The sequence below is a fragment of the Alexandromys fortis genome, unplaced genomic scaffold (genome assembly GCF_014885135.2).
Source record: "Alexandromys fortis isolate MF-2015 unplaced genomic scaffold, M_Fortis_MF-2015_v1.1 scaffold_57, whole genome shotgun sequence".
Classification (NCBI taxonomy): Eukaryota; Metazoa; Chordata; class Mammalia; order Rodentia; family Cricetidae; genus Alexandromys; species Alexandromys fortis.
In genome coordinates, this window is record NW_026067941.1 from 3825173 (window position 1) to 3837012 (window position 11840).

The following is an 11840-nucleotide window of genomic DNA, read 5'->3' on the forward strand; positions in this document are numbered from 1 at the left end:
TCATTTATTTATTTATTTATTTATTTATTTATTTATTTATTTATGGTTTTTCGGGACAAGGTTTTCTCTGTGTGGCCCTGACTGTCCTGGAACTCACTCTGTGGACCGTGCTGGCCTCAAACTCAGAGATCCACCTGCTTTTTCCTCCTCTGTGCTGGAGTTAAGGGCATGTGAAACCACCACCTGGTTTAAAATGACTTTTTAAAGAAAGTGTCGGGGGTACCGTTTTAGATCTGTGTGTGAGGCCGGAAGCACAGAGAATAAGGAAAGTCTTTGGATTCTTAAGGCTAAAACTAGAAAAGCCATGTAAGAGAGTGTAGTTTTAAATAATACCAGAAACCCCAAAGAAAGCCCTTGGAATTGAAGGGGACGCTAGCTGGGTGGAATGTATGATCACTCAGTAAGTTAGCTTTGTGTGCTGAACCAGTTCATGCTGAATTCAGTGATTCAGTGTCTAAGTGGGTCATGTATGCTCCACATTTTTGTCACATGATAATAAACTTTTAGGTGCTAGGTAGGCTGACTTAGCCTCTGTTGTCTTCACAAGCCAGTAGTGAAGGTCAGGTTACCATCCTGTGGATCATACAAAAGACAGAGCTGTTGAATACTGGTTTAGCGATAATGGAAGTTGGTGATTTCCAGGGAGTCTTATTTGCTGCAAGAAGTCCAGGTAGCTTAACTAGTTTGGGTATAGAATATTTAGGAATCCCGTCCCCTTTTGATTTAAAGTCACCCACCAGTGACTTTCTTTCTGTTCTTTGAGACAGTGTTTTCCTATGTACCCCAGGCTATTCTTAAAACTAATTCGTAGCTCAGGCTATTCCTAAACTGCTCCTTTGCACCCTCATTAAGAAGCAGCCAAGTAAAAGGTAAGTTGCTGTGTTTTGCTCCCAGAGGGAGCTGTTGTAGTGAGGCAGGTTAAAATGGAATCCAGTTAATTTTTCAGGTATTTCTTAGGAAGAATGACTTAAAGCTGTCAGTTCAGCAACCAGAACAGTGCAGATTAGAGGTAAATACTTGTAACTGCAACCATTGAATGAGGTGCAAGTTGTTTCACTTTCGGTCAAGAACCCCTAAAAGTGTGTGTTTGTGTGTGTGTGTGTTTATGGTTTGGGACTGGGGCTGAGCAGATAACACTGTTCTTGAAGAGGACTCAGGTTCAGTTCACAGCACCTACGTGGTGGCTCGCACCATCCATAGGCATGACATGTGCCATTCATACATGAAGGCAAAACGCTCATATACATAAGCCTTTGAAAAGTGTATGTGGTTTGTATATTTGGGTGGGTGTGTAATTTTTATAAAGCCTTGATTTTCACCTAATAAAGGGTGCTCATTAGCTGTTTTCTTTACCTTTCCAAGAACTCTAGTGGTGATTATGTACCTGACTACAGCAGCCCTTAATTACTTGTGTTTTAGCAGGGGTGTTTATTTGTTAACTTTGAGATCGCTTTTTATTTCATGTGCATGGGTGTTTGACTGTACCATTTGTGTGCACTGCCTTTGGAGGCCAGGAAAGACATCAGATCTTCTGCATCAGAAGGCAGTTGTGAGCCACTATGTGGGTGCTGGGAACTGAACTGGATACCCCTGCGAGTAGCAGCCAGTGCTTTTCGCCACTGAACCATCTCTCCAGCTCCAGCAGTAGTGTTTAACTGTGGTCTTGGGTTGTTATTAATCATAGCTTACATGACCTAAATTATAGAGCATCTGTAATTTTTACAGATGACTTAAACTCATAGAAGGTTGTTTTCCAGGGTGAGGCTCATCCATTGAACTCCAGGTATGCTGACCCCTGTGAGTTCCCCAACTCACTGTGTAATTTGTGGTAGCAGAGGACTGCATTCATGTTCTCCCCTTTTAACACAAACAAATGGAATCCATAGGAAATGTGTGTTAAGTGGAGCACTGTTTTCTCTTACCTATTAGACACCCAGGTTCCAGTGGTTCCATATTGGCGCCTGCCTGGCTTGGGCATTATTGTCTACCTGCTGAAACAGAGTGCCAGTGATTTCTTCAGCTATTATGACAGCCACCGACGCAGTCTCAACAAGCTACAGAATGTAGAGCAACTTCCCCCAGATGAGATAAAAGAGGTATGAACCTTGTAATGAGCTGTGGGACTTGAAGTCGTTGCTTTACCAACAAGGGCCCGGTATGAGGCTTGGGCTCGGGAGTAAAGAAGATAGACTCAGTGCTACTAAAGGATCTGCACTTACTTTCCTTTGTATGCACCTCAGAAGCATGGACCTCTTGATTTCAGAACCAGCCAAGTATCTCCTTCTTAAGAAAATGGGAGGGTGGCTGCCCCTGTAAAGAGCTTCCAATAATCTCTTCAAAGCTGCAGAGAAATGGGGCTTCCTATTGCAGATGTTTTTGCAGTAGAACTTGGTCTGTTCAGCATCTTCATGTTGTACTGAGTTTCCATGTCAGTCCTGATCACTTCATGTCTGCACATATCCACCATTCTACTTTCTCCTGAAGCTAACTGACAATCCATGCCAGTCTTTTTATCTACTGCTTTGAAAGGGCTGTTTGTTTTCATCTAATAGGACACTAAGGGCTGGTGGGACACTTGTGGGTTGGCAGTGTCTGTCTGTCAAACAGATTTTCAAAGACAGCAGGTAAACATTCGTGTGGGAATTGACTGCTTCTTTAACTCTCAGTTTTTGGATGATAAACTTATCCACAAAGCTATATAAATACATTTAAGTGTTTTCACAGTTCTTACTATAATGACCTGTTCATAGTATATTATTTTGTTTAAGTTGTTACAGTTTATACTCTTCCTTTTACTTAGTTGTGCCAGTCTGTGATGCCCGCTGGTGTTGATAAAATCTCTACTGCACAGAAGTGTGCCTTAGCGAGACGGCGTCTGGTGAAACTGATCAATAATCGAGCCAAGCTGCTGTCCCTCTGTTCCTGTATCCTTCTGCAACCACAGCCCAGAGTGCAAACCTTAAAGTGTGGCAGTGCTTCCTTTGAGTTACCAAAACTATTTTGGAAAGGACATAATTATTGTTTTGTGGCCTGTCTTTTTTGCCCAGTGAACACCTGAGGTAGTTTCATATTGTTAATTTTATTCTTACTTTCTAGAGTGCTATAAATCTGCAGATGCTTTCTGTGTGGCAAGAGGCTGCTGGCACAGTAGCCTGTGGGCCTCGCCTGCCATAGTTCACATTGGAGCTCTTTCTGGACCATGTTCAGTGGAACTTCATCCCTGTCTATGAGAGCATTCATGGTGCATAATCAAGCACAGGCTCTTCTTCCCTCCCCCTTGGAAACTGGTTTGTAAAATGCACGTGATGACATTCTTCCTTAATCTGACTCCAGTTATCATAGAGACCTGCCTGTTTATTCTTTGGCGCCATCTGGAGTACTACTTGTTACACTGCACTCCAACAGATTCCCAAGACTCGTTGTTTGCCTCTAGGACTTTATTTAAAAGCAGAAGACTACAAGGTAAGCTGCTCTCAAAAGAAATGAGCCAGGAATGCATCTACAGTTTTCAACCCTGAAAAGCCAGTACTTCTTTCCATTTTCGTTTGTTTGTTTGCAGCGAGGTCTTGTTTTATTTCCCAGACAGGCCCTGAAATCCAGGGCTCAGTTGATCCAGACTCCTGAGTAACTAGACTGTGGATGCACACCACTAACTACTCCAAGTGACCTTAAGTTTTATGTGTTTCAGAGCACTTGGAATCGGGGGCTGGAGAGCTAAATAATCAACACAACTGTTTTTGTGTTTTTATTTTTTGCCCTTGGGAAATTATTCTGGAGCATAATGGCTCTGGGATGGATGAACACGCATTAGACTCCTAAAGGAAGGCTGACCTGTCCTGGACTGGGATGTGCGTGCCAGGCGTCCAGTGCTCAAAGCTGAGCCATGTCCCACTGCTGGCGGGTGCCTCTGCTGTGCAGTAGACGCATGCTTGCCGAGCTCCTCACTCTGCCTCTCCTCTCCAGATTCCTTTTCCTCAGAACCCAACCTGGACTTCAGAAGTGGGCTGGCTTCAGTGAGCCAACATGATATAGACCAGGTAAGGTTCTGACCTCATATACTTTTCTCTGTAAAAGGGAAACCTAGTTTGTTGATAAAAATAGAAAATAAAAGTTTCTTTTTATTCCCTAAAGACACTTACTCTTTTTTTGTTTTAAAGAATTCTTTATGTGTGTATGAAAGTGTCTGGGTGTATGTATGTGCACCATGTGCATGCCTGGTACCCTAGTAGGCCAGAAGAAGGCTTCAGATCCTCTGGAACTGGAGTTAGAGGAGGTGACTGTGAGCTACCTGGTATGGGTGCTGGAAATTGAGCCTTGTTTTTCAGTAAATGTAGCAAGTGCTCTTAACAGCTTACCCATCACTAGCCTGGCACTTGCTCAACAACTTAAAATACTCATTTTACTTGTGGGTGTCTTGTTTGCACGTGTGTCTGTGTACCATGTGTGCCTCTGATGCCCACAGAGGTTATAAAAGGGCATCAAGTCTCCTAGAACTGAAATTACAGATGGTTGTGAGCTGCCATGCTGGTGCTGGGGAATTGAACTTAGGTCCTCTGGAAGAGCAGCCAGTGAATGCTCCTGACCATTGAGCATCTCTCTAGTCCCTTAATAACTTGGTATGACTTTTAGGAGCTATTTTTTATATGTCTGTTAGTTTATCAGCATCAACAATCGTTGCTATTTAAGATATACCTTTAATTTATATATATTTGTACAGGAATAAAAACCACAAAAACATTCTAAGATAGAAATGTAAATTTTTAATTAATTTGGTACCCCATTACAAAAATCTGATAGTGTTTTACATTAGGGAAGTGCCCTTTGTGAATTTATGTGTAGGTGAGGTGGGCATCCTTGCACATGCTAGTCTGCCCCTGAAGTATACGCCCACCTTTTTTTATATACGAAAGACCACATTAGAGTAGGATGTCAGTGTTTTAAGTGGAAAGACACAGAATGATATACCAGAGAAAGCAATGTAATAATAAAAGGTGTCTGTATTACCTCCAGCTTCAGTCTGATGCCATCAATGCTTTTGGAGAATCACTACAAAAGAAGCTGCTGGACATTGAAGGGTTATATTCCAAAGTTCGCTCCCGCTACAGTTTCATCCAGGCCCTTGTCAGACGCATCCGTGGCCTGCTGAGGATATCGAGGAGTTGAGAGCCATGCCTTTGCTCTTCTGTGGAAGAGATGAACTGAGGAAAACCATCTCCTTTTTATAGATGACTTTATTTCTAAATTATGACCAAAAGATATTTTGCTATTTCTTTCTTGATATATGGACATCTTTTCTGTAAACCTCTGCCTTATTTCATCCTCACTTGTGAACAATAAAATACTTTTTAAAAAATAACAAAACAAATGTATGATCAGCCTTTTGACATAAAAATGTTTTGATATTCATGGTTTTCCCCTGGAGAGATTCTGAACACACAGTTAAAGCACAGTTTGTTTTGAGCCTTTGTGATGCTCAGGTCTCTGCAGCAGAGTGGATCGTGAACTACAGCCACGTTCGTGCTGTGCAAACAGAAATGCCTCAAAAACATCGCACTATCTCCCGAAGTTAGCTTTTGCCTTTCTTTCCTGCATTTCAAATGGCAGCACAATCCATCTTGGTTTCTTTGAAAGGAATGTGACAGTTTCCAAATTAATCATCCACCTCTATTCTCATTAGTGTGGTTAGCACCGAGGAAAAGATTGCATAATCACTGCTCTCCCGTGCCCACCCCTGGAGGTGCAGGTTCCCTTCCAGCTACACCTTGAGCCTTCAACATGAGAGGCTGCAGGAGGGCTGAGGCTCTCACGTGGGTGCAGAGCGTTGCTGTCGGTCCATGGTGTTAGAGTTGATGTCTTTTGTTTTGAAATCTTACAATAAAATTTCTCCAGCTTTAAGCATTTTCATTCAAAGACTTGGTCATTGTTAGATGTTGAAAGTGGTTGTCTGCCCGGCAGCTGCACAATAGGGATAACTAGAAAACGTCCTGTTAGGCACAAGTCCTAGGGCGATGAGGGAGCATATAATTGGGTGCAGAATGCCAGCCTCCTGCCTGCCGCTGCACTGGCCCTCTTTTGTCTTTTACGATCCTAGGGTGGACCTAGGGTCTCACTCTTGGTAGCAAATGCTCTGCCACTGACCTCTCCCTCCAGCCCATTGTCTGTCACTAAGAACACAGCATTGGGCCAGCAGCAAGATGGCTCCACGCATAAAGGTGTTTTCTGCCAAGACTGATGGCCTGAATTTGACTTTTGGAACATACTTGGTGGAGGTAGGGAACTCACGCTAGCATGTTGTCCTCGTGTGCATGATGGCACAAGTGTACCCACATACAGATAACTAGATGTGAACCTACTGACCGTCCACGCCTAAGAAGCTTCCGAAGGAAAGGATAGCTTGCACAGGGTTCAGAGAACAGCTTGGAGAGTTGGTTTTCTTTTCACCTTAGGGTCTCAGCGAGCTTGGTGGCAAGTGCCTTTACTCACTGAGCCCCCTTACTGGCCCAGCGTTCCCTTTTTGTTCTCTTCAGTTCTTCCAGGAGTGCAGGGGGCTGACTCAGAGGTCAGCAGGGCAGTGGGAAAGTGTGTGGGAGGGAGGTTAGCATCAGCAGTACGGCTGAACAGAATTGCTTCTTCATGCAGTGGAGGGCCTAATGGTGCATGAGGCTTGAAGAGAAAGGTTATCTGGGTCCTCTGCAAAGCAAAGGGAAGAGAAGCAGGTTTTAGGTACTTTGACTTACAGTTTTAGCATTTATAGGAAAGGCTTTATTTTCAGAAAGGACTAAGCTAATGTAGGGCTTTTAATTCATTTTCCCTGTGTTAATCAGTATATTGGAGCTGGTAATTCAAAAAGGCATGTTCTCTTCATAATTACTACTATTGTAGCTTTGACAAACTGTTTATCTGTGCGGTACAAGGCATGAATTTAGTCTTTTCTAAATACCACTATCCCCAAGTTATTGTGAAAAAATTTGGACCTTCTGAAGAGTTGGGAGCAGAGTGTGGTGAGTGCCTCCCTTTAACTTAGACCACTAGTTGTGAACGGTGTGCATATTTGCTTTCTCTTTAATGTGTATGCATTCTGGGTTTTTTCTTCAGCTGTACCTGTGCCCAGATGATTCCTAACCAGTGACATTTTCATGTTTCAGACCTTTTACTGTAAAATGCAAAATGTTACATGCTTTCCATATCCAAATATCCTCAGTTGTCTTTAAAACTTAGTTTAAAACCTTTTTAAAAAATATTTATTTATTTATTCATTGTGTATACAATATTCTTTCTGCGTGTATGCCTGAAGGCCAGAAGAGGGCACCAGACCTCATTACAGATGGTTGTGAGCCACCATGTGGTTGCTGGGAATTGAACTCAGGACCTTTAGAAGAGCAGACAATGCTCTTAACCGCTGAGCCATCTCTCCAGCCCCCAAAACATTTTTTTAAAAACCCTAAGATCCAATTAGGAACCACAGGAAGTTAGGTGAGAGTTCTAGGACACAGAAAACTGTCTTGAAAAAGAGAGAGAGAGAAAGAGAATCACATGGTACATGTATCTTCCTCATCTACTCACACCTTGCCTCTCCCCTTTTGCTAAGAGGAGAAGTTGACAGGTTTTGGCTGTTTAGAAAGAGCATCTGTTCTTGTCTTTTGATTAGATTCATGTTGAATATTTTCCACCAGAATCAGCTTCACAGGTGATACTATGCCTGCGGCGTATCTCATCAGTGTGGCCTGTGATCATTTGGTGAGATGAAGGTCATTTCCCATTGGAGTAAGTAATTTGTGGGGTGATACTTTCAGACTGAATATCTGTGTCCAGGGAAACCTTTAATCATTTAATGAATCCTTTCAATTAGAATATTTAAAAACTGCATGCCGTTTCAATTAAAAATGCTTAAAGGACAACAAACCTGGATATCCGGTCTTTGACGTCATACACCTAATTTTATACCTTAACTCAGTTCAGGCTGGAGAATGGCCCTTGCTCTACAAGCATGACTGCTGCAGTTTGGACCCAGGAACCGCTGCACATAGGTGCCAATAACCCCAGTGCTGTGGGGGCAGAGATAGGAAGGAGGCTTCCCGGGGCTTGCTAGTCTTTCATCATCCTAGCTCCTGGTGGGAAGAAGCTGGCAGGTAACAAATAGCACGGGACTCCCGACGCCCTCCTGTGGCTTCTGCTTACACAGGCACACACCTACACAGATGCTCACAGTGAATTGTAGTGAGTCATTTGCTCCAGGCCCTGTGTGAGAAAAGTATGGTGGGCAGGGTTAGGCTCCCATGATCCAGTGAGCCTGCTTCCTTGCTTCCCTCCCGGAAGTCACTTCTTAATTCATTGCTTCTTCTGACCCATGCTTGTTACTTCTGAGTGTATGTTCACAGGCATTAAGTAGTATTACTTTGCAGAGCAAAATACAGTTATCTGTTTTGGCACATTATGAAACAACTATATAAATTGCTTTTCATGCAGCATGCTTTTTGATAGTTTTGCGTTTTTATAATTGAATGGTTACAGTATCCCGTTGTGCAAACACTCTGACTTCCGCCTTATGCTGTAATGGGATCCGCAGACATTTAGGTCCCAATATTTTGTGAACTGGAGTGCTGATTATATATACATATCTCCTTGGTGAGACATATGCCATGTAAGAGGGCTTCTGCACATTATGTAACCAGAAGTGGAAATCCTGCTTGAGAGGTTAAGAACCCTTTTTTGCTAGACATTGCTCTTTTTTTTTAGTGTTTCCCCACTATACTCTTACCTGCAGGGTGAGAGGTCTTGTATTTCCACACCTCTGATTGTTACCAATAATGTGTGTGTCTGTGTGAGTGGAGAGCGAAGATTAGTCTTAGATGTCATCCGTTTTGAAACGGAGTCTCACTGGCCCAGAACCCACAGGTTTAGGCTAGCCTGGCTAGTAAACCCCAGAGTTTTCAGTCTCTGTCCCCGCACTGGAACTCAGGGCCTCATGCTTGTGTGGCAAGCACTTTGCTGACTGAGCCGTCTCCCCAGCCCTAATCGCTGGTGGATGTAAAGTGATGTCTCGGTTGGTTTGGGTTGTGCATTATTATAGCTATTCTTTCTACTTGTATGTTTAATTTTCCCCCCTTGTTGGATGTATTAGGGTTTCTCTTGCTGCGATGAAACACCATGACAAAAGGCAAGTTGGGTAGGAAATGGTTTAGTTGACTTCTATTTCCATATCATTTTTCATCGTCGAAGGAAGTTAGGACAGGAACTCAAGCAGGAGGCAGGAGCTGATGATGCATAGGCCATGGAGGGGTGCTGCTTACTGACTGATTGCTCAGCTTGGCTTGCTCAGCCTGCTTTCTTATAGAACTCAGGACCACCAGCCTAGGAGTGGCACTGCCCTCAATGGGCTGAGCTGGGCCCTTCCTATTGATCACTGATTAAGAAAATTCCTTACTACTGAATTTTATGAAGGCATTTTCTCAATCAAGATTCCCCCCCTTTGATGACTAGCTTGTGTCAATTTGACATAGAACTAGCCGGTACAACTGACCCCTTGTCAACTTGACACACAAAGACATCACTTTTCAGTTAGAACCTTTCCTTTTTCATTTAGCCCCAGGATGGACTTAATATTAATATTATAATATCAAACATAAATAACTTTAATGTCCAATAGTCCTTACAAATTTAATTACATTAAAAAGTTTAGTCTCTTTAAAATATCCAATCTCTCCTTTCCCTCTCCCTTTGTTTGTCTCTCCATGTAGCCTTAGCTGTCCTGGAGCAGTCTTCTCTGTAGAGAAGACTGGCCTCGAACTTGGAGATCCATCTGCCTCTGACTCCTGAGTGCTGGGATTGAAGGCGTGCGCCACCACACCCAGTTTAAAATAATCCAATCTCTTTAAAAATCCAAAATCTCTTTTAAAAGTTCAAAGTCTCTCAACTCCTGTGGGCTCCTGTAAAAATCAAAATTAATCCCCCAGATTCAAGGCTGGGCAAGGCATCCCAGCATGAGGTTCCCAAAAGCCATCTCAAGCGCCAGGGACAGGTCCTGATCCCACTGTTAGGAGCTCCACAAACAGACCAAGCTACACAACTGTCACCCACATGAGTCAGTCCCATTCAGGCCCCCTAGATGTCGGTTCAGAGACTGTGAACTCCCTCAAGCTCAGATCGATGCTGGTATATTTTTAATTTTTTTAATTTTATTTATTTATTTTTGGTTTTTGAGATAGAGTTTCTCTCTGTAGCTCTGGCTGTCCTGGAACTCATATTGTAGACCAGGCTGACCTCAAACTCACAGCCTACCTCTGCCTCCTGAGTGCTGGATTAGAGGCATGCACCACCAAGCCCAGCTGATGCTGGTCTAATTTCAATCACTGCTAGCTTCTCAGCTCCAGCTAACTAGCATCAATTGTCCCAGTAAAGGAAAGGTTTCACTTCAATGGTGCTGTCTTGTTAATCATGGATAATTTTCAGTCTCTGCTGACCAGAACCACAGCATCTTAATTCAAAATAACAAACAGCCCTGATAGAATCTTTAAACTCCCCTCTGAAACTTCACAAGCCAGGCCTCCATCGTCTGCATTGCCCTCAGCATTCTTGTCTTCCAGGCCATACAGAACAGCTCACTGAGCACTGAAAACTCAATGACTTTTCTTGCACAAAGTTCCCAAGTCCTTCCACAATTCTCAAAACGCATACTCGGTCTGTCCACAGCAATACCCCCATTATCCTGGTACCAACTTGTCTTACTTAGGGTTCCTATTTCTGTGATAAAACACCGTTGACAAAAAGGCACGTTGGGAAGAAAAGATTTATATGGCTTATACTTCCACCCAACTGTTCATCATCTAAGGAAGTCAGTGCAGGAACTCAAACAGGGCAGGAACCTGTAGTCAGGACCTGATGCAGAGACTATGAAGGAATACTGCTTACTACACACTCCTCATGGTTTGCTCAATCTGCTTCCTTATAGAACCCAGGACCACCAGCCCTGGGATGGCACCACCCACAGTGGGCTGGGTTCTCCTCCATCAGTTGCTTATTAAGAAAATGCCCTATAACTGCATTTTTTTTTCTTTCAAGACAGTTTCTCTGTGTTGTCCTGGCTGACCTGGAACTCATGCTGTAGACCAGGCTGGCCTCGAACTCACAGAGATCCACCTGCCTCTGCCTCTGGAGTGCTGGGATTAAAGGCATGCATCACCACCACCAGGCTTTACAGCTGGCTCTTAGGGAGGCATTTTCTCAATTGAGGCTCCTGCTGACTCCAGCTTGTGTTGAGTGGACATAAAACTAGCCACACTGAGTTATCATTTTTTATGGGTAGGAAATAATTATATGGTAAATTCAGAATGCCCCCCCCCAATTTTCTCTGCAGATATTTACTTAACTAGGTTATTTTTCTCAATTTTTACACATTTTAGTATGTCAGATCTGTCTTCTTGATGGTGTGTAATCTCTACACTTTATCTAATTGTTTTTCTCTAACCAGATCTTTTGTCAGTTTAGCAGAGTTGAGTGGGGGAGGAGGGAGAATGAGAGAAGCAATGAAGCAGATGGAGGAAGAAAAGCAGAGACGGAGAGAGACTTCTGATAGAGGGCTGGAGAGCACTTCCATTTTCAGCACCCATATGGTGGCTAACCACCATCCACAACTCCAGTTCCAGGGGATCCAATGGCCTCTTCTGACCTGAAAGGACTCTGGGCACGCACTTGGTGCACCTTCATATATGCAGGCACAGCAATCATAAAATTAATAAATCTTAGAATATCCGTGATACTTTTTCTGTGTCTGTGCAATGCACTCCCATTTGGCTTAAGCTAATATGATTTGTTTTCCTGGTTATTTTTCTAAGACACGATCT

The 11840-nt window shown here is 43.2% G+C and overlaps 1 protein-coding gene across 1 annotated transcript in view; it reads left to right on the forward strand.

Moving 5' to 3' along the window:
* Positions 1–5369, forward strand: part of Nup205 (nucleoporin 205) — a 70242-nt gene extending 64873 nt beyond the window's left edge. The window contains exons 37-43 of the mRNA XM_050147993.1: positions 812–869; positions 958–1009; positions 1887–2096; positions 2801–2924; positions 3334–3462; positions 3964–4037; positions 5011–5369. Of these exons, the coding sequence (XP_050003950.1) occupies positions 812–869; positions 958–1009; positions 1887–2096; positions 2801–2924; positions 3334–3462; positions 3964–4037; positions 5011–5163 (800 nt within the window). The 3' untranslated portion in view covers positions 5164–5369. The remainder of the gene's footprint in view (positions 1–811; positions 870–957; positions 1010–1886; positions 2097–2800; positions 2925–3333; positions 3463–3963; positions 4038–5010) is intronic.
* Positions 5370–11840: the final 6471 nt, after the last annotated feature.